At 44.4% G+C, this 20,602-nt stretch overlaps 1 protein-coding gene across 3 annotated transcripts; it reads left to right on the top strand.

Moving 5' to 3' along the window:
• The first annotated feature begins 9,232 nt into the window (after positions 1-9,232).
• On the top strand, positions 9,233-19,432 carry LOC138826207 (mitoferrin-2). Of its 3 annotated transcripts, none has more exons than XM_070021381.1 (4): positions 9,233-9,650; positions 16,032-16,260; positions 17,026-17,082; positions 18,584-19,432. In XM_070021381.1, the coding sequence occupies exons 1-4, from the start codon at positions 9,360-9,362 to the stop codon at positions 19,099-19,101; spliced, it is 1,095 nt and encodes a 364-aa protein (XP_069877482.1). In that variant the 5' UTR covers positions 9,233-9,359; the 3' UTR covers positions 19,102-19,432. The 3 variants fall into 3 exon arrangements, with proteins under 3 accessions (XP_069877482.1, XP_069877483.1, XP_069877484.1); XM_070021382.1 differs by lacking the exon at positions 9,233-9,650 and adding an exon at positions 10,170-10,556; XM_070021383.1 differs by lacking the exons at positions 9,233-9,650; positions 16,032-16,260 and adding an exon at positions 16,275-16,538.
• The last annotated feature ends 1,170 nt before the right edge of the window (positions 19,433-20,602 follow it).

Below are 20,602 nucleotides of genomic sequence, written 5' to 3'. Positions count from 1 at the left end.
TAACTGCTGTCATAAAAGAAAAGAGAGGCTGGGAAGGTGGCTAAGTGGTAGAGTGCTTGCCTCGCATGCATGAGGCCCTGGGTTCAATTCCTCAGCACCACATAAAAAGAAAAGGCCAGATATGGCACTGTGGCTCAATTGATAGAGTGCTAGCTTTGAACTAAAGAGCTCAGGAACAGTGCCCAGGCTCCACTCCTAAGATTTTATTACTTTTCCTTTTTGCAAAATATTGACAGTTTAGTTTGGACAATAGGATTATCATGTAATGAGTCCATATGCCATCAGGCATTTCTTAAGTGTGAGTCTCTCTAAAACTCTGTAATGCTTATTATGATTATTATTATTGTATGATTAAAAGCTCACATGGCTGAGTTCTGGGATTTCCACAAAACAGACCAAATAAAAAATGGTTGAGATGATTTCTATTTGCTGTAATTCAGCACCTGAAACAAATTATAGAAATCCATATTTCCAAACAGGCATAACTTCTCTTTAAAGCTTTTCTACAATTACACTGGTAATTTTGTCAAAATGCTATTGCTGCCCAGTCATAAGCAAAGTCAGTCAAACCTGTCCCACACTAGGTGTCAGTCTTCTTAGTTTCATTTACCAGTTCTTTCCTCCATACTTGATCATGCTCTCAGCTCTATACAGGAGTTTATGTAGCTTTCACTCTAGCAAGTTTGTTCATCATGTATCCTTATAGCACCTCACTGTTTAAAACCAAACTTTTATCTCCCTTCTTTCACCCAAACTTCCTCCATCTATATTCCCATCTTTAACAAAATTCCCTATGACTCTCCCAAGCAGGAACCTGTGAGTCATTAGAATATCTTCTTTCTGTTTTCTCCGTTTCCATCCAACTGGTCATTAAGTGTTCTTTTTTTTTTTTTTTTTGTCGGTCGTGGGGCTTGAACTCTGGGCCTGGGCGCTGTCCCTCAGCTCTTCAGCTCAAGGCGAGCGCTCTACCACTTGAGCTACAGCACCACTTCCGGTTTTCTGGTGGTTTATTGGAGATAGGAGTCTCACGGTTTCTCCTGCCCGGGCTGGCTTTGAACCGCGATCCTCAGATCTCAGCCTCCTGAGTAGCTAGGATTACAGGCGTGAGCCACCAGCGCCCGGCTCATTAAGTGTTCTTAATTCAAATGCCTAAAATCTTTTCTAATGCCGCTTGACAAGGATTGTAGCTAATGGCTGTGGCTCTGGACACAGCTCCTCCTGAGTTCCCAGTCTCCAATATGAGAGTATTATAGATTTAATCATGGTACTTCTACACTTAAATTCCTTCAATGATTCCTTATCCCAACAGGATATCATCTAAATTCCAAAACATGGTGTGGTAGATTCTGCTGACTGGTCCCAAAACTAATACTCTCTCTTCTGCCTTGTTGAGTAACCACATCCCAATGCCTGGCTATGTTTTTAAAGTGCTAGGCTCCTACCCAGCCCTAAGGATTAAAAAGTCTAGGCTGTATGGCTGAACACTTCAGCTCCACTTACTGGTTTACTGTCTTCCTACATCTAGAATAACAACCCATCTTAGCAACAATTTGCTCTAGCATGAAAAAGTAATATTTATACGTATGAGAACATTTTTATTTTATTTATTTATTTATTTATTTATTTATTTATTTATTTATTTATTTATTTATTTATTTATTTATGTCGGTTGTGGGGCCTGAACTCTGGGCCTGGGTGCTGTCCCTGAGCTCTTCAGCTCAAGGCTAGCATTCTACCACTTGAGACACAGTGCCACTTCTGGCTTTTTCTGTTATGTGGTGCTGAGGAATAGAACCCAGGGCCTCATGCATGCAAGGCAAGCCCTCTACCACTGAGCCACCTTCCCAGCCCCAAGACAATTTTTTTAAATTATTTACTGGGTGTGGTAGCAGGTGCCTGTAATCCCTTTACTTGGGAGATTGAGGCAGAAGGATTTGATTACAAGTTTGAAGCTAGCCTACACTGTGTGTGTGTGTGTGTGTGTGTGTGTGTGTGTGTATGTGTGTGTGTGTGTGTGTGTATGTAGTTAAATTAAAAACTGATAGCCAAGACCTAATAAAACATAAAAACTAATATGAAGTTAGTAAGAAAAGGTATGATATGGATTTGATAAAGATTTCTTAGATTTTACAGCAAAAGCAAGATCAACAAAAGAAAACTCTAACAAATGAAGAACTACCCTTCAAAATACAGTACTGGGAAAATGAAAAGCCACACAGAGGTAAAAAAAAAAAAAAAAATCTTTGTAAGGGGCTGGGAAAGTAGATGAGTGGTAGAGTGCTTGCCTCACATGCATGAGGTCCTGGGTTCGATTCCTCAGTACCACATAAACAGAAAAAGCCAGAGGTGGCGCTGTGGCTCAAGTAGAGCACTAGCCTTGAGCTGAAGAGCTGAGGGACAGCACCTAGGCCCAGAGTTCAAGGCCCATGATAGACAAAAAAAAAAAAAAAAAAAACTTTGTAAACTACAATCTGATAAGGGACTTGAATATAAAAATTAATTCCCAAAACAAAAGGGGGAAGCTGAGCACCAGTGGCTTACATCTATAATCTCAGCTATTCAGAAAGGTGAGACCTGAGGATCGAGGTTTGAAGGCAGCTTAGGCCAAAAAGTCCATGAGACTCATATTTCCAATAAACTACTCAGAAAAAGCTGGAAATGGCACTGTGGCTCAAGTGGTAGAGGACTATCTTTGAGCATAGAGAAGCTTGGGGACAGCGCCCAGGCCCTGGAAAAAGCTGGAAATGGCACTGTGGCTCAAGTGGTAGAAGACTATCTTTGAGCATAGAGAAGCTTGGGGACCGCGCCCAGGCCCTGAGTTCCAGACCCAGGACTGACAAAAAAAAAAAAAAAAAGGTGTGTGTATGTCGGGGTGGGGTGGAAAGGAATAAGTGAACAAAAAATTGGTACTTCATCAAAAAAAGATGATGGCAAATGAGCACAGATGTTCAGTTTCAACCTCATTTGTCATTAGGGAAATGCAAATTAAAACTACAATGAGATACTATATATCCACTAGAATGGCTATTAAACAAACATGCAATAATTTGCCAAGAACAGGGTGGTACCATGTCATGAGGATCTTTAAGCTGCTCTCTGGAAAGACCCACATGAAGAGGAACAGATGATACTGCCAATAGCCAGCCACAATTTGTCCCAGCCTAGCAAGATTTCAGATTCTGTAGCCCCAGCCAACTGTAACAGGTTCCTCACCCACAGAAATAATAACAAATGTTTATTGTTTTAAGCTGCTGAGGTTCATGGTAATTTGTCATGAAACAATAGATAACTAATATACTACCACACGGGCTTAAAATAAATAAGCTATACTTTGGCTGGCACATAGGAAGCTCTTCATAGTAGCAGTTATTGTTATGCAATACACACATGCCTGTTTTTCACCAGAGAGTACAAGTTTCTGAAAAAGGAGAAATGCAACTCATTTATTTCCTTTCGAGCACTTGCAGCCTCTCCTTATACTTCTCAGCCCCCTCAGAGCAAAGCTGTGCTGGGATTGATTTCTGCATGGACTTGAGCTTCATGAGTAAGCTCTCCAAGCTATGCCCTTGCCTACAAAGGTAATTTTTAGCATTTTGTCACTGTGACTTAAAGAATAATTCCCTCTTCATCAAATATTTGCTTAGCACTTTTGGTATAGTCGATGAAAATTCTAGGCTTTTGTTTTATATTTTTTGAGACAGGATCACTCTATTAGTCCATGCCAGCCTGAAAGATGAATTTTCAGCCTCAGCCTTTCCTGTGCTGAGATTATAGACCCGGGCCTCCGTGCATGGAATGTCTGGCCTTCCATATACTACTTTGCAATAAGTAGAATTATAAAGGTAAGTTAGTTTAAGGGAGTTTAAGGGGAGGGAGGAAAGAGTCGACTGGTAAAAGAAGGCAACAAATAAACACCATGCATTTTGGCACACCCAATTTCATAAAGGAAACATTAAACATAAAAGCTCAAGTGGAGAACAAGGGTGATATTGTCCAAAATGAAATGTACTCACTACCTGACTTACATAATTGTAATCCCTCTGTACATCACCTTTATAATAACAATAGAAACAAAGAAAAGCTCAGGTGGTGGGGCTGGGAAGATGGCTCAGTGGTAGAGCACTTGCCTTGCATGCCTGAGACCCTGGGTTCGATTCCTCAGTACCACATAAGCAAAAAGAAAAAAGCCGGAAGTGGCACTATGGCTGAAGTGGTAGAGTGCTAGCCTTGAGGTGAAGAGCTGAGGGACAGCGCCCAGGCCCAGAGTTCAGGCCCTACGACCGGACCACCACCACCCCCCCAAAAGAAAAGAAAAGAAAAGCTCAGGTGGTCAGAGCAACAATAGCGGTGGGTGACTTTAATATCCCATTCCCACTGATAGGTCAGACAAAAAGAAATCAACAAGGATACATCAGAATTGACACAAGATTATTTAAAGGGACTTAACAGCCACAGAATACATTATTTTCTCATCAGCCCACAGAGCTCCCTCCCAAACACATATTTTAGGATATAAAGCAACTCTCAACAAACACAAGAAAACTGAAAGAGCTTCCTATATTTTACCAGAGTGTAATGGTATGAAAATAGAAATCAATAACAAGAGAAACCACAGAAAATATCCTAATACATGAGGACTGAGCAATTCACTTTTGAATGCTTAAGTCAATCATTGAAGAAATGAGAGGAAAAAATTTAAATTCCTAGAAACAAAACAGACAGACGTTCTCAACAAAATACTCACAAACAAAATTCAACAACACAGTAAAAAGATCATCCAACCTTGATCAACTTGGTTTCATCCTAAGGATACAAGAGTGATTCCATACATGCAAATCAAAAACCTAATACTGGGGTGGAGGAGAGGGGGAGCAGTACTAGGAAGAGGAGGGAGGGTGAATGAGAATGAGGATGAATATGGTTAAAGTAGTTTATTTGCTAAATGAAATGTATTGAAATTGTTTTAAGCAGGAGTGGGATAAGAGAGAGAGATGAGTGAAGTTGATTGGGATACATTGTATACACGTGTGGAAATGTCACAGTGAAATGCTTGTACCACTAACATGCTAATGAAATAGTTGATAATAATATCATAATGTGGTAAATAAACAAGATAAAGGGGAAAATTACATGAGCACAGCATGCTGGTGGCTTACATCTGTAATCCTAGCTACTCAGGAGGCTAAGATCTGAGAGTCCCAGTTTAAAGCCACTCCAGGCAAACAAATCCAAGAGACTCATCTCCAGTTAACCAGGAAAGTAAATTAAATGGAGGTGTGGCTAAGTGGTAGAGTTCCAGGTTTATTGTGGGTTTTTTGTTGTTTGGTTGGTTGGTTGTAGGGCTTGAACTCAGAGCCTGGGCACTGTCCCTGAGCTCTTTAGCTCAAGGCTTGCACTCTAACCACTTTAAGCTACAGCACCACTTCTGGTTTTCTGGTGTTAATTGAAGATAAGAATCTCATGGCCTTCCCTACCAGGGCTGGCTTGAACAGCAATCCTCAGATCTCAGCCTCCTGAGTAGCTAATATTACAGGCATGAGCCACCAGCACCCAACTTTGTTTGAAAATATTAATGAAACCTGTTGAAAAGTTGTTCCAAAAAGGATAATGTGGGGGCTGGGAAGGTGGCCCAGTGGTAGAGTGCTTGCCTTGCATGCATGAGGCCCTGGGTTCGATTCCTCAGCACCACATAAGCAAAAAGCCGGAAGTGGAGCTGTGGCTCAAGTGGTAGAGCGCTAGCCTTGAGCTGAAGAGCTGAGGGACAGCACCCAGGCCCAGAGTTCAGGCCCCACAACCGGACCCAAAAAAAAAAAAAAAAAAGGATAATGTTCCTCCCTGGATATGGGAGACTGAGTGGGGATGGGTTTGATTGGAATATACTGTATGCATATATGGAAATATCACAAAAAATCCCTTTGTACAAATAAATAATACTAATAAAGATTGTACTAATAAAGATTGAATAAATAATACTAATAAAGATTGTACTAATAAAGATTGAAAAAAATAAAAGAGAAGGCAATGAGGAAGTGAGCACTGGAAAATGCAGAAGTCCAGGTAAAAGACTCAGGAATAAGCCTTTAAGAAAAATGCAGTAACAAAATGGGAATAGGAGTTTGGGGAGAACAGGAATTTGGTAGAATATTTGCTAACATATACATGTCCTAGGTTTGCTCTTCAGCACTAAGAAACAAAATAACACCCCCAATCCTCAAATTCCTCCCCTTCTCCCCCCCCCCCCACACACAAAGGAAATGGACCTGAAGAACAGCCAGGAAAGTCACACAGATAACAGGGGATTCAAGATTTATGGTTTGAGGCCAAATATGCTACCATCATAAGGTTTTGGTTAATGATGTTTTACTATTAATTTTCCTATCTCCCTAACCCTGTTGTTTTGATAGTGAGTCCACATTTATGAAGGAGCAGTATCACAAAACATTAAAAACACAACCAACACAAATCTCCTCCTTGCTGATAGATTCTTTGTATGTCAAGGACAATAGACCATTACATTTTTGATAACACTCCAGGAAATCAGTTTAATTATAGTCTTTTTACATAAGGGTATATCTAATCTTAATGATAAAAAGTTCATACAATGATTAAGGTCATATATGACGTGGGCCTGGAGTTCATGGATATTGTTAAGGAAAAAGGAGAGTTATTTTAAGATAGTGCCAAATTTGGTACTATAGCAACAAGATGACACCCTATACACAAGCAAAGGACAGTGACTAGATCAGGGATGCTAGGGGTGAGGCACTGTCCACTGACTTCTGCAATGGTAGACAAACATTTCCAAATGAAATAATTATAATAGTCATCAGGACTGGGAAGGTGGCTCAGTGGTAGAGTGCTTGCCTTGCATGCATGAGGCCCTGGGTTCGATTCCTCAGCACCACATAAACAGGAAAAAAAAAAGCCGGAAGGGGCGCTGTGGCTCGAGTGGTAGAGTACTAGCCTTGAGCTGAAGCGCTGATGGACAGCGCCCAAGCCCAGAGTTCAGGCCCCACGACCGGACCCCCTCCCCCCCAAAAATAAATAATAAAATAATAGTCATCAACATTTATTGAGTTTTTTGAGTAGGTCTGAGAACATATTAAGCATTGAACATTTCCCCCCCTTGGAAGTACTAGAATTCAAGCTTCACACCTCCAGCATTACTTGTCCTGATTTTTTTTTTTGGGGGGGGGGATAGGGGATAGTACTGGTATCTTTAACTCAGGGCCTGAGCACTGTCCCTAAGACAACAAAAAGGCCCTAGCCCGGGCACACACACACACAGAGCATTGAATCTTTAGGAATGTTTCACTTTAACGGCTAGGGAAGTGGGAGATAAATAATGTAGGACAAAATTGTGGTTCCTGAAAGATCGTATCACTAAATAAATGTGTAGACCGGGTGCGGGTGTCTCATAATCCTAGCTACTCAGAGGCTGAGATCTAAGGATCATGATTCCAGCCTGGGCAGGAAAAGTTCGTGAGACTCTTATCTCCAATTATCCCCTGCCCCCCCCCCCCCAAGTTAACTGTAGAACTCAAGAAGCAAAAAATAAAAATCGCAGGTATAGATCGTTCCTGGAACAACTGATTAGTAAATAAATGAGTATGCTAAGAGGACTGGGTTGTTTTTTCTGAGTTCTCTTTATTTCTCAAGGGAAAAGAGCTAGAGCAGAGAGACGCTTGAAAACTCGCTGTTAGAAGTTCCTAGCCTGAGGTTAATGGACCCCTAGGGAGTCACCTTCAAAAACTCTGAAACTCAGAAGTTATGTGCAAAATTGTGTGTGTATGCGTGCATAAGGAGAGTGGGGGTGGTCTGCAGTTTTATTATTTTCCAAAAGGTCACAATCCAAAGTCCTTAACCACCTGATAGAGAGTACAGATAGAGGAAGAATGAAGAAGAGGAAGGAAGGAGGTGGGAAGGGAGAGAGCCCTGAAAAAGGCTAAATCTCCACATCTAAGGAGACGCTATACCAGGATGGAAAAGTTTACTGTTGCATCATCTCATTAAAACGGTTATTAAAAGCAGAACAGGAAACTGGACTGGGCAAGCCTGTGGAAACAAGCTCCGGCGAGGAAGCGGGGCAGGCGGGGTGGAAAGGATGCCCGGGGTCCTCAGCAGTCGGTCCTTCAGGAGTCGCTTCCGTGGCCTCGTTGCCAGGCCGCCAGTATCGTTCCACCACTACTGATCGCCCCCCGAGCCCGGCAACGACATGGGCCTGTCCCAAAAGGCGATCATCCCAGGCGAGGACAAGATGCTAGTTTTTTCACTCTGGATAAGCTGTACCTCCGAGCTTCCCCATCGTCACCACACACGTTCGGCTGCAATGGCGATGCTGTCGGGATCCACCTCGCCACCTGTCGCCACCTCTGAATCATCCCTTCCCCATTTCAGCATCTGCACTCCTGATGGGCGCCGAGCCCAGCAGAATTCATGGATTCAACCATTGCGGGGCTCATCAGGCAGCTTTAGGAGCGAAGCCCACTGCCGGGCTCGGGGGCCTGAGGCTTATCGGACCCCAGACCCGGCCGCACTCAACTCGGAGGCTGCGGTCCTCACGGAGGTAGAACTCCGCCCGCCAGTTGCAACAGCTTCCCAGACTCGCGGTGCCAGGGAGTCCTGTGCCCGGACGGCCCCGCCCCCGCCCCCGAGATCCCGCGGGAACACCGCGCTCGCGACCCGGGCCGCGCGTCCCGGAGCTGCGCGCCCGGGCACCGGGGGCTTGCACTGGAGCACGAGCTGTAACGGCACTCGAAGCGGTTTGATCTCGGAGGCCCGGCACCGCCCCCCTCCCAGGCGACCCACGCCGTAGGACTCAAAGCCCCACAGGCACCACGCTGGGGCCCAAGAGCCGGTCCCCGTGGTGCCCGGGCGCTTCTTTCCGTAGCCAATCAGAGACCGGTGTGGTACGGGCCAATGGTCACCGCCAAAGTATCCGGAGCGGTTCAGCCTATCCAAGTTGAGCCTGAAGTTTCTCCCGCCCCTGGAAAGTCAAAGGCGGGTTTAGCTTCCAAGTCCGCCAATCGATGGCCAATAAACAAGAAGCTCCCAAGATCAAAGGGGAAAGGGTGGGATCTAGGCGGCAGCAGCGCCTCCGAGCGGAAGAATGACAGGCGAGTTCGCGAATACCGCGGACATATTTCCTCTACCAGAGGAAAGGGGTGGGGCTAAGGCGGCGTCTGCACCAATGGCTGGCTTTGGGGGGCGTGTTCGCGGGGCCAAGCGGGAGCCAGAGGCCCCGGGCTCTCTGGGTTGCGCCTGAGGCGGACGCAACGGGGTTGGGGGGCGGCGGCGGTAGTGGCGGCGGCGGCGGCGGCGGCGGCGGCGCGGTTGGGCGCCGCGGCTGGCCCGGGTGGATGGAATTGGAGGGGCGGAGTGCAGGCGGCGTGGCGGGGGGGCCGGCAGCTGGACCCGGGCGGAGCCCCGGGGAGTCGGCGCTGCTGGACGGGTGGCTGCAGCGGGGCGTGGGCCGGGGGGCCGGCGGCGGGGAAGCCGGGGCCTGCAGGCCCCCGGTACGACAGGATTCGGATTCTGGCCCGGACTATGAAGCGCTGCCGGCTGGAGCCACTGTCACCACGCACATGGTGGCAGGCGCCGTGGCCGGGATCCTGGAGCATTGCGTGATGTACCCGATCGACTGCGTCAAGGTGAGAACCTGCACCCGGCTCCGAACCCTGTCTGGGGCTGACCTGACCTGGAGTCCTGTCTAGAGACAGGATCCCGGCTGAGAGCCGGAGCCGCCGGGTTCCTTCCTGGCTCCTACACGATTTGAACCGAAACTCCGTGCAAGCAAGGTACTGGCAGGGAGATGATCCCAGTCAGGAATCAGGACCTATTTCTAACCGTCATTGAGATCTGAATCCGGACTCAGTATCAAAAATCTGTTACCAAGAAAGCCTCGGAACCCACAGGAATAGGGTAGGATGGGGGATTCACGAAGTACGGGCTAAGTGCTAAATTTTGGCGATGCCATCTGTCCTGAATCAGACTGTGAAGTGCAGCCTATGGCTTGAGATGTTCGCCCGGTAGGTGCTTTTGGCAAGATACTTCCTGTGTCTTCCCTTAAAAATGACAGGGCAGGAACTGGGATCTCCCAGTTAGATAAAGATCATATTAAATCTTAATCCATAGATGATTGGAAACCATTGAGCAGTCAGAAGTCAGAGTATCACACTGGGAGTAATATGGGAAAGGTCATGTTCAGGAAAAGGTTTCAGTTTCTTTGTGAAACAAGCTGGATATTCCACTTTATTTCCTGAACATGAAAATCGAGCTTGAGATTGACTAAATGTTCTGGAGCACATTAGTGCGCACGCACACAATAGGAATGGAACTGACAGTATGTTTTCTGAGGGCACATGAAATTGAGAGATTTTTTTTTTTCCAGAGGTTTAGAGGAACTTGTCTAGAAGGGAAGTGTGGCAGAAAGTAGATGTGTGAAGAAAGTAGAACGCAATCAGCAGGATGACATGTGAAAGTAAAACTTAATTACATCCACAACCAAGCAAGATGACTAATGGATACAGAAGTCAAGTCCTTCTGAAGAAAGCTAGGTGAAGATGAAAATAAATTGTTGGGTTAAAAAAAAATAGTTCTTTCCATTAGTAAAGATACCAGCCACTCTAAAGGTGAGGTATAAATTGAGAGGGAAATAAACTCAAATGGTATAAGACTATAATAAGGATTGGTGATTACACATTATCAAATGATGATCCTGGTAGTTCTTCCTTGTGTGTGTGTTCTTAAATTAGGAAGATGTTATATTGAAAAGGATTATCAACTTGGGCATTGCAAAGTAGAGCCCCTCTGCTTGCCCCTGTCTCTAGCACTGTTTCACAGTTTCATTAGTAAGGTGGATGAGGGAATGGGAAAAGTTCTTAGGAAGCTTTGTGAATGAGACACTTGAGAGGAGAGCTTTATAACATTACAAAGTAACTCCTAACAAGGGCTATATGTACAGAAAATGTAATTAAGTGCTTTTAATTGAGGTGAACATTAGAAAAATTTGGATCTTAGAGTCCTTGTAACTGATGAAAGTCCTTGCTCTGTCTTCCCTGAAACATTTCCCTTAAAAGAAATAATCAATGAAATGCATGTAAGAGAACTGTTAAATGTATAATGAAGGAATGTAAATAAAAAAAGATTTTGACACTTACATAATAGATTTTAGGTTGAATGACTGAGATAATGCTGCATATCCAAAAGTTCATATGATCTAGCTGCAGAGTGACCTCACTCTAGTTCCACTGTGAGTAGAATTTAGGGTTTAAGGGGCTATGTTTCAGGAAGAGCATCTGAAGGATTGACCAAATGGAAAACAGATCCAAGAAAGCAATGAAAATTACTTAACAGCTTGGAAAATACAGTAGGGTAAAGTGACTGGCTTAGAAATGTTACTACAACTTAACAGTTTAACTGTTGTACTGTTACATAATGGGAGGCTGCCCTCTTACTCCATTTATTTGCATTTAAAAAAATGACAGGGCAGTTGCTGTAAGCACTTTATAATTTTCCTGTTAGAAATGCCTTCTAGCAAATCCTTAGAGAAAATCTTTGTCCTGTGACAAATATTAGTCAAACGGTTTATTTTGTAGAAGGGGAGACCACTTAGGCTCAAATATGGCAAATCTGATGCGAGATTCCAATGCTTGAGGATCCCAACTGTTTGGAAAGCCTAGAGACTGACTACTCCATAGGCCTGTGCGACCATTTAGGACACACTTGTGAAAGAGGAGTTCTGGAAATTCCTCCTTTTGGTTTTTGTTTTTTTGTTTTTTTGCATAACCATGGCATTACTGGAATAAGTCACTTTTAGCCTTCCTATTCATCTTTTTTTTTTTTTTTAATGAGTCATACATTACAGTCCTGCCTGTGAACCCTATATTAAAGAAGTAATTGTTTGACCTGCAGGAAAAATGCGCAGGAGTCTTTGAAAATAACAAAGGGTTTCTTAGAAGAATCATTCCTGTCTACTAATGCTGAGATTTAAATAATGACAAGGGAGGATAGTATCAGTGTGCTTTAAATATTTTTGTGCGAGCATGAATGTAAAACTCAAATCCTTTTCTTTAGATAGGGATTCCCCATCCACTCATCCCCTGGTGGCTGTTCTTCCTTTATACAAATGCATGGCAGAGAGGAAAAGCAGCCCAACTAGACCCTAAGACTGGACTAGAAGCAAGTATCCGTGTTAGAGCCTAAAGGGCAACCATGGTGTTTGCACAAGAAAGCTGACGTTGCCTTTTGGCATGCAGGCCTATGTATTCCCAGACACTTATCAGGGTCAAGTTGCCTTAAAATATCCTTGGGAGGGACCATGGGACGTCAGTACAGCCTCGGTAGGCCATGGCTATCCAGTTATTTCCATGGTCATAATAGGAGGTTTGGGAACCCAGATAAATCTCAGTTTCCTTTTCTAGGCCTTAGAAACAAGCATCAGACTTTTATCTGTAGGGACAGGCTCTGTGACCCAAAGCAACCGGAACCCTTTACATAGTCAGCTGGCTAAGTACCCATCTGTACAAAGTGCTGTTTGTGATTCTGTGGTGGTGGCACAAGTATTGAGGGAAAAAACAGGAACAGGAGTTTCTAAACTCCCTCATGTAAATGGTTCTCTGTACACATTCACCAGTAAAAGGCAATGGAAGCCTTGGCTTATTTGATCTTGCATCTAATAATGATTGTTAAATATTCAGGTGCTAGTTCTTATGTGCAAGTTCTTTCAAAAGTTTCAATCCCTGAAACAGTTTCAGAAGATAGACACCTGTGTGGTCATTTTATAGATGAAGACAGGAGGCTTGGAGAGGAGTTAGGTAACTTGTCTGAAATCAGAGTTTTAAGTGCAGAGTCATGACTTGAATCTAGTCTGTGCGACTCACGAGCCATATAGCCTCCCCAAAGCAGATTTCAAGAGCCAAGCAAGGCCAAGAATTTCACAATAAAGTTTGTTGGTGGATATATGACCTTTAGATTAACAACTAGACATGTAATATAAGTCGTTAAGATCTACAGAGAAACTTTAGAAAAACAATGCAGAATTAAACCTGATTTATTCCTGGAATATGACCAATTAGTTGCATAAGCCTATTTGTGAACTGATTTAGATATGAGACAATGCTGCCATGATCTGTAAATTCTTGGACATGAACAAATGTATCTTTGAATCATTTTAATATAATAAAAAGCCTTGCCTATAATGCCCACTTATGAATTATCCATGGTTTTTGCATGCCTTATTTGTTTAAAGTCCCCTAGCAGCACTATGAACCAGCCATTCTTAGCTTCATTTTTAAAGCTTAACAGAGGTATAAGTGACACAACCCAAAACAACACATCTAGCAAAGCTGGTACTCCAACTCGGGCATTTTAACTCAAATGTGACTTGCCTTTTACCAAACCACTGACCTCATTTGTTTGATTTCTCATCAAGGCCAATGTGTTTTGTTCATACTGAAGCTTTCATAAATTCTTAGAGTTTTCATCTTCCGGCAAAAGGTATATTTATTGGCCCACACATTTGGGCATCTATATTCATTTTTATGTTTGGCACGGCTTATGCCTGGCTCCTCTCTCTAAGGGTGCATTTTTATTGGGTTGGAATTGCTGAATTAGATTTAGATGTGTGTGCAAAATGTCCAGACTTACCCACAGTCCAGTTTTCTCTCGGACGTGTAGCATTCCTGGATGCAGAGACTGGCCTTTCAGGACTGATTACCAAATACATGCCTTTGACTCCAGCAGAGCAAGGGGCCTTCTGAACATCCATCCTGCACAAGATCAGTTTCTAACACATTTTTGGAAACAAATTGTTAAGTAATATGTATTTGTGATACAATGTCCAATAATTTATATGCTAAGCATGCAGTTTTGATTCCTAGCAGACAGAAGAAAGTAACTAAAGAAGAATGTGGATTGCTTGAGGGTAACCTAGGATTTGTTAATCTGGTTAATTTCTTTTTTTTTTCTCATGCTCTTAAAAAATTGCTCTTGGATTCTACTTGGCCAACTTGAATCAGAGGGTTCAAGTTTTTAAATCCAAACTAAATCCAACGATTAGAATGAATTAGGCGTTTAAACTGTGATTATCAGTCGCCCCCTAATGGGCTCACTGGTGGCTGCACTTTTTTTTTTTTTTTTTTCCTGAACTGCTGCAGAGATGGCTATATGACAAAAGATTCATTCAGCAAACAAACCTTAAATGCCTTCTGTGTGCCAGGCATTAGATAATGATTTTTTTTGGTGCCAGTCCTGCTTGAACTTAGGACTGGGTGATATCCCTGAGCTTTTTGCTCAAGTCTAATTTCTACTACTTGAGCTGTGGCTCCATTTCTGGCTTTTTCTTAGTTTAATGGAGATAAGAGTCTCACAGACTTCCCAGCTATGGCTGGCTTGAGATCTTAGATCTCAGCCTCCTGAGTAGCCAGTATTACAGGTGTGAGCTACCAGCGCCTGACTTTGATTTTAAATTGTTTCCAAACTACTTTTGATTTTGACATAGAAGAGACATGCTCAGGTAAGTTCTGATTTGAGGAAGCGTTTGAAGTGAAAGCCCCCAAAACTCAATAAAACTTTGTCCATGAACATGATACAAGTGTCTACCATGCACTTTATTTTTTCCCCAATCTTTAACTCTTCAAGAGATTCCAAAAATTATTTTTCACAGAGATTGATTTTATTTGCTGATGCCAATGTTGAGATCTAGTGAATTTAAGAACTCTGAAAAGCCTCTCAGGAAATTACATCAGCATTGAGTGCTAATTATGTCAAGATTCCAACTTACAGATCAGACTGCTAATGCCAAATAGTTTGAAAGAAAGCTGAATAGTTTAAAGATAGCTCAAAAGATGAGCTACCTTCTCATTAGTCAGTGTATTGTGTGGTTGGGAAGCAGGGCCAGGAGCAGTGTTTAGAAATAAAGCACCAAGGACACTGTAGGCAGTAAATGCTCACATTTTAAATCTGTCTGCAAAACTCTTAGCCTAAGTTTTTAATTTAATTTTTTATTATTATAAAGGTGATATGCAAACGGGGTTACAGTTAAATGAGTCAGATAAACAGTATTTGTGTGTGTGTGTGCGCGAGCGCGCGTGCGTGCGTGCGTGTGTGCGTGCGTGCGTGCTGGTTATGGGGCTTGAACTCAGGGCTTGGGCGCTGACCCTGAGCTCTTTTGCTCAAGGCTAGTGTACATTTCTTTTTGGACAATGTCACTCCTTTCCTTGCTCTCTCCCAGTTTTTCTCTCCCATCCTCACCTACAAGTTGTATAGTTCGTTTTCAGCATAGTCTCAATGAGTACCACTGCTGTTAGTCTGAGTTTATTAAAGTAGAAAAGCAACTTGTGAATCACAGACTTGATTGGGGCAATGGATAATTTTGAACTTTCAGAATATTCACAAGTGGCAGTGTTCTCAGAGGGAGTAGTAAAGAAAGTACAAGATTAGAACCAAGAATTGATGGCTGGACACTGGTGGCTCAGATCTGTAATCCTAGCTACTCAGGAGGTTAAGATCTGTGGATTGCAGTTCAAAGCCAGCCAAAGCAGGAAAGTCTAACACACACACACACACACACACACACACACACACACACACACACACACACACACACACACGAAGTGGAGCTTTGGTTCAAGTTGTAGAGCACTAGGCCTTAAGCAGAAGAAGCTCAGAGCAGTTCAAAGCCAGCCAAAGCAGGAAAGTCTAACACACACACACACACACACACACACACACACACACACACACACACACACACACACGAAGTGGAGCTTTGGTTCAAGTTGTAGAGCACTAGGCCTTAAGCAGAAGAAGCTCAGAGTTAGTGGCCAGGACCAGGACCAGCACAAAAAAACAAAAAACCCCAAGATTTGGAAAGGTAGGCCATAGATTTGGGATGAAGGAAAGCTAGATATCAGGTGTTATTTCCACAGATGAGTGTGGTTGCATGTTTTCCCAGTGTCCACAGCTTGAGTGTTGAGGTGGATAAGAAATTGTCAGCACTGACCTTGTACTTCTCCTTGCTGTAATTTCAGACCCGGATGCAGAGTCTACAGCCTGACCCCGCTGCCCGCTATCGCAATGTGTTGGAGGCCCTCTGGAGGATTATAAGAACCGAGGGCCTATGGAGGCCCATGCGGGGGCTGAATGTCACAGCAACAGGCGCAGGGCCTGCCCACGCCCTCTATTTTGCCTGCTACGAAAAGTTAAAAAAGACATTGAGTGATGTAATCCACCCAGGGGGCAATAGCCATATTGCCAATGGTATTAAGCCTTCCTGTGCTGGTTCCCCCACTTTCCCAACTCTTTGGGCTTTGCCGCTGTCAGTGCTTCCCAGTCTCAGCATGGTTTGGCGCGGCAGCTTTGGGCTGGGGTAGGCCAGATTATAGGCGAGGGACTTCCAAACCTGATGTTCTCAGACAACGGGCCGCTTCAACCCCACCCCTCTTTTGGGGCACCTCAACAAAGGGGCACAGTATCCTCCCTTACCTTCCAGCTTGACTTTTTCCTCTCATCTCCCTGGCATCAACTTCAAATGCCTGGTAATGCGGAGGGAAGGACCGGATGGACAAGCGTTAGGATTTGGAGTGGGTTTGGCAGAATGGGGGCAGCAGGAGGGAAGGCAGGTTCTGTGGTGAAGATCTGAACCACCAGATTCTCCCGAATTGGAGGCCGTTGCTGCCATCCTCTGTCAGCAGTGTGCCAACTTTCTATGGGGCTGAAGCTGCATTGTTAGAACCATCTGTGCTACTAAAATCTGGGCCGTTCTCTGCCTCTTTGGGGCCTTCCCATCAGATGCGGAATACATGTACAGTGAAGGCCTTACTGAATTGGTGGGAACAAGTATCTCCCTTTCTTGGAGCAGGAATTTAGTAGCAGTTGGGTTCCCTTCCTTTGGACTGGCTTTTAACATTTCCCTTTCCTCACTGGGGCTTACTGTGGCATCACAGCCACTCCCCTTTACTCAGGACCTTCAGGAAGTGCTCACCCACCTGGCCTTACATGTGGCAGTTATTTTCTCATTTGCAGGTGCAGCTGGGTGTGTGGCCACATTACTTCATGATGCAGCCATGAATCCAGCGGAAGGTAATGATTCCTTACCCTACCTTCTTGGCAGTGGCATCTGCATGTCTGGGCTATTTAATTTCTGGCTTGCAGGGTGGGGAGAAAAAGCCAGAGCTTATCAGTCAGAGTGGAAATCCTCCTGTGTTATTTTATTTTACCAGTAGAGGGTGCTCCCTTCTTATTTTCAGCACTGGATATGATTCATCTTAGTTTCTTCTCTAAAAAAAGATAGTTCTAATGGCCTGTTTCTGGGCCTTCCTAGAAGATTTGATCTCCTAAAAGTTTGTCAGATGATTTCATTTTGCTTCAAAGAAAATGGATTTTTTTTTTTTTTCCTGGTCGTGGGGCTTGAACTCGGCCTGGGTGCTTTCATCTCAAAGCTAGTGATCTGCCACTTGAGCCACAGTACCACTTCCAGTTTTCTGGTGGTTTATTGGAGATAAGAGTCTCAAGGACTTTCTTTCCCAGGCTTTGAACCATGATCCTCCAATCTCAGCCCCCAAGTAGCTAGGATTACAGGCATGAGCCACCGTTGCCCAGCAGAAGATGGATTTTTTTTTTTTTTTTTTTTTTTGGCCAGTCATGGGCCTTGAACTCTGGGCCTGGGTGCTGTCCCTCAGCTCTTCAGCTCAAGGCTAGCACTCTACCACTCGAGCCACAGCACCACTTCTGGCTTTTTTCTGCTTATGTGGTGCTGAGGAATCGAAACCAGGGCATCATGCATGCAAGGCAAGCCCTCTACCACTGAGCCACCTTCCCAGCCCCAGAAGATGGATTTTGACTGTTAAAAAAGTATTCTCTTACTAGAATGGAGATCATTGAGATAAAACTAAATGATCACATTGTAGAGTTCAATCCTTGCATTGCTGCCTGGGTGTTGACTTTCCAGTTGAAGAAATAATTCTCTGAAAATGAAATTTCCACTGTGAGAATGAAGGGCTGGCCTAGTTGTCACGTTCCTTAGGTCTGGACAATTCTGTGGGGCAGAAAGAGCCCAAGAAAAGCTGGAGATCCACAGAACTCACAAGTTCCACTTGAAGTAGTATGAGACATTTGGAAACTGAAGCCAAACCCTTTGATTAAGAATCTTGTATTTGTTTTGGGAGAATCACCATCCTCATAGTTGATGTTCCTCCTTGTACCTGAGGACTGGGATTGTTAGGGCTCTGTGTTTGTTATTACATTCACTGCCACTCAGTTATCTGTTGTTAGGAGTTGGGAAAGGGTAAGGCAGTAAAAATAGGTACTCCCCCCTAAGTCATAGGTGTTCACTAGCTAATTTTAATGAAATCCTGTTGGGAGTTGGGGCTATTATTATTATTATTATTACTCTTTTTTGCCTACACATTCCCCTGAAGAAAGGGAAACATGACCTTCCCAAAGTAATAGGCAGCTCATTCATACTTTTTCTTCTCTCTCCATTCCATTGGCTGATCTGCTGATTGGGACCCTGAATCTGGACACTCTTGGTTACCGGCTGGTTGCCGTCACCATTTCTCTCCATGTTGGTAACACTCCCAAGTGATCAAGCAAAGGATGCAGATGTACAACTCACCATACCACCGAGTGACAGACTGTGTACGGGCAGTGTGGCAAAATGAAGGGGCCGGGGCCTTTTACCGCAGCTACACGACGCAGCTAACCATGAATGTTCCCTTCCAAGCCATTCACTTCATGACCTATGAATTCCTGCAGGAGCACTTTAACCCTCAGAGACGGTACAACCCCAGCTCCCACGTTCTCTCCGGAGCCTGTGCAGGAGCTGTAGCTGCTGCTGCCACAACCCCACTGGACGTTTGCAAAACACTGCTCAACACCCAGGAATCCCTGGCTTTGAACTCAAACATTACAGGACATATTACAGGCATGGCTACTGCCTTCAGGACGGTCTATCAAGTAGGCGGGGTGACTGCCTACTTCCGAGGGGTACAGGCTAGAGTAATTTACCAGATCCCCTCCACAGCCATTGCATGGTCTGTGTATGAGTTCTTCAAATATGTAATCACTAAACGGCAAGAAGAGTGGAGGGCAGGCAAGTGAACCAGTGCTGAATGAAGCCAGGGCCAGACAGCACACCTGTGACCTGCCCCCACGAGCCACGCTCTGTCTCCTGGCATGCTTCAGCCGTGAGTGGAATTGGAAGGAAGGTAGAGAGCTCTCCCTAGGCTCTTGGTATGTTGGCTAACACGAGTTCCTGCCAACCTCCGTTGCTGCCACCGCCTTTCCTTCCAGGCCCTGAGCAAGGGCAGCAGAGCACACCACGGCACCTCTGACAACCTCTCCATTCTGGGCCTGATGACCTGCTCTAGACTGTTATAGAGGAATAAGCAGCACATTTCCCTGGTTCCTAATAAAAGGCCTTTAAATTAAATGACTCTGTGGGGCTTGTCTTGCCACTGGGGAAGTGATGGATTATTGGGCTGTTCGTGACTAAGCTTAAAGCAGAAATCAGAAGACTAAATGGAAGGTTTATTGAGTGTGTCTAGTTTGGTTTTCTGCTGACCTTCCATGATGACTTAAGTCTAGGGCTCTGTTCCCGATGACAGTAGTAGGCTTCAAGGATTCTCCCCGACACCTGGCGCACTGGACCTTTGCCAGTGGTACCTCTGCCAGTGGATCCCACTGGTACCATTTCCTCCAGCAGTGGCAAACAGAGATGAGTAGGCGTTTCTGCTCTAATTCTCGGTTCTGCCTGTGAAGTGACAGTTTACACGTGGTACTGTGTTTTCTAACATAGTTCCAGAATTACTCCGTGTTTGCCATAAGTCCTGAAGATAGTGTGATAAGTAACATTTGACTTGATTAAGGTTTTGAGCATATGTGATCGTATCTGGCTGTCAGAAAACAGTGAAACTAGCAGCATGAGTACCATGTCTGCTTCACAGGCAAGAAAGCTCAGAGAAGCCAGACTTAGCAGAGGCCTCATAGTAACTGCAAAGCCCAGATCTTTGACCCCAGAAGTAAATCTAACTGCCTTGCTGCAGATGGGAGGTGAGCTGAGGGCACATTCCCCAATAAGCTGTTACCAAAGAAGCTCCCTGGGGCTGTGTCTGGAGACTTTCAGGGATGGTGCTTTCACTGTGCTAGGGGAAGAGGAGGCATTGTCTTTCTTTTTTGAATATCACCATTTATCTGGTACACAGAATAGACATCTGCCACCCAGCCAGACACTGGTGGCTGACACCTGTAATCCTAGTTACTCAGGAGGCTGAGATCTGAGGATCACTCTTCAAAGCCAGCTGGGCAGGAAAGTCCACAAGACTTACCTCCAATTAACCACCAGAAGACTGGAAGTGGGGCTGTGTCTCAAAGTGGCAGAGCACTAGCCTGGAGCAAAAGAGCTCAGGGACAGTGTCTAGGCCCTGAGTTCAAACCCTACAACCAACAACAAAAAAAACCTACCTCCTACCCCCCCCCCCAAAATAACCCCATCCATCATCCTTGATGTGTCATCTGTCATCTGCTCTCAGAAACTAAATATCAGATACTAGGACTAGAGATACAATGAGAAACTATCCTTAAAGGAGCTTATGGACTAGAG

The sequence above is a fragment of the Dipodomys merriami genome, unplaced genomic scaffold (genome assembly GCF_024711535.1).
Source record: "Dipodomys merriami isolate MVZ:Mamm:240054 unplaced genomic scaffold, mDipMer1.0.p SCAF_14, whole genome shotgun sequence".
Classification (NCBI taxonomy): Eukaryota; Metazoa; Chordata; class Mammalia; order Rodentia; family Heteromyidae; genus Dipodomys; species Dipodomys merriami.
Note: the sequence above shows the minus strand (reverse complement) of the source record. Positions and strands in the feature narration are given on the sequence as shown.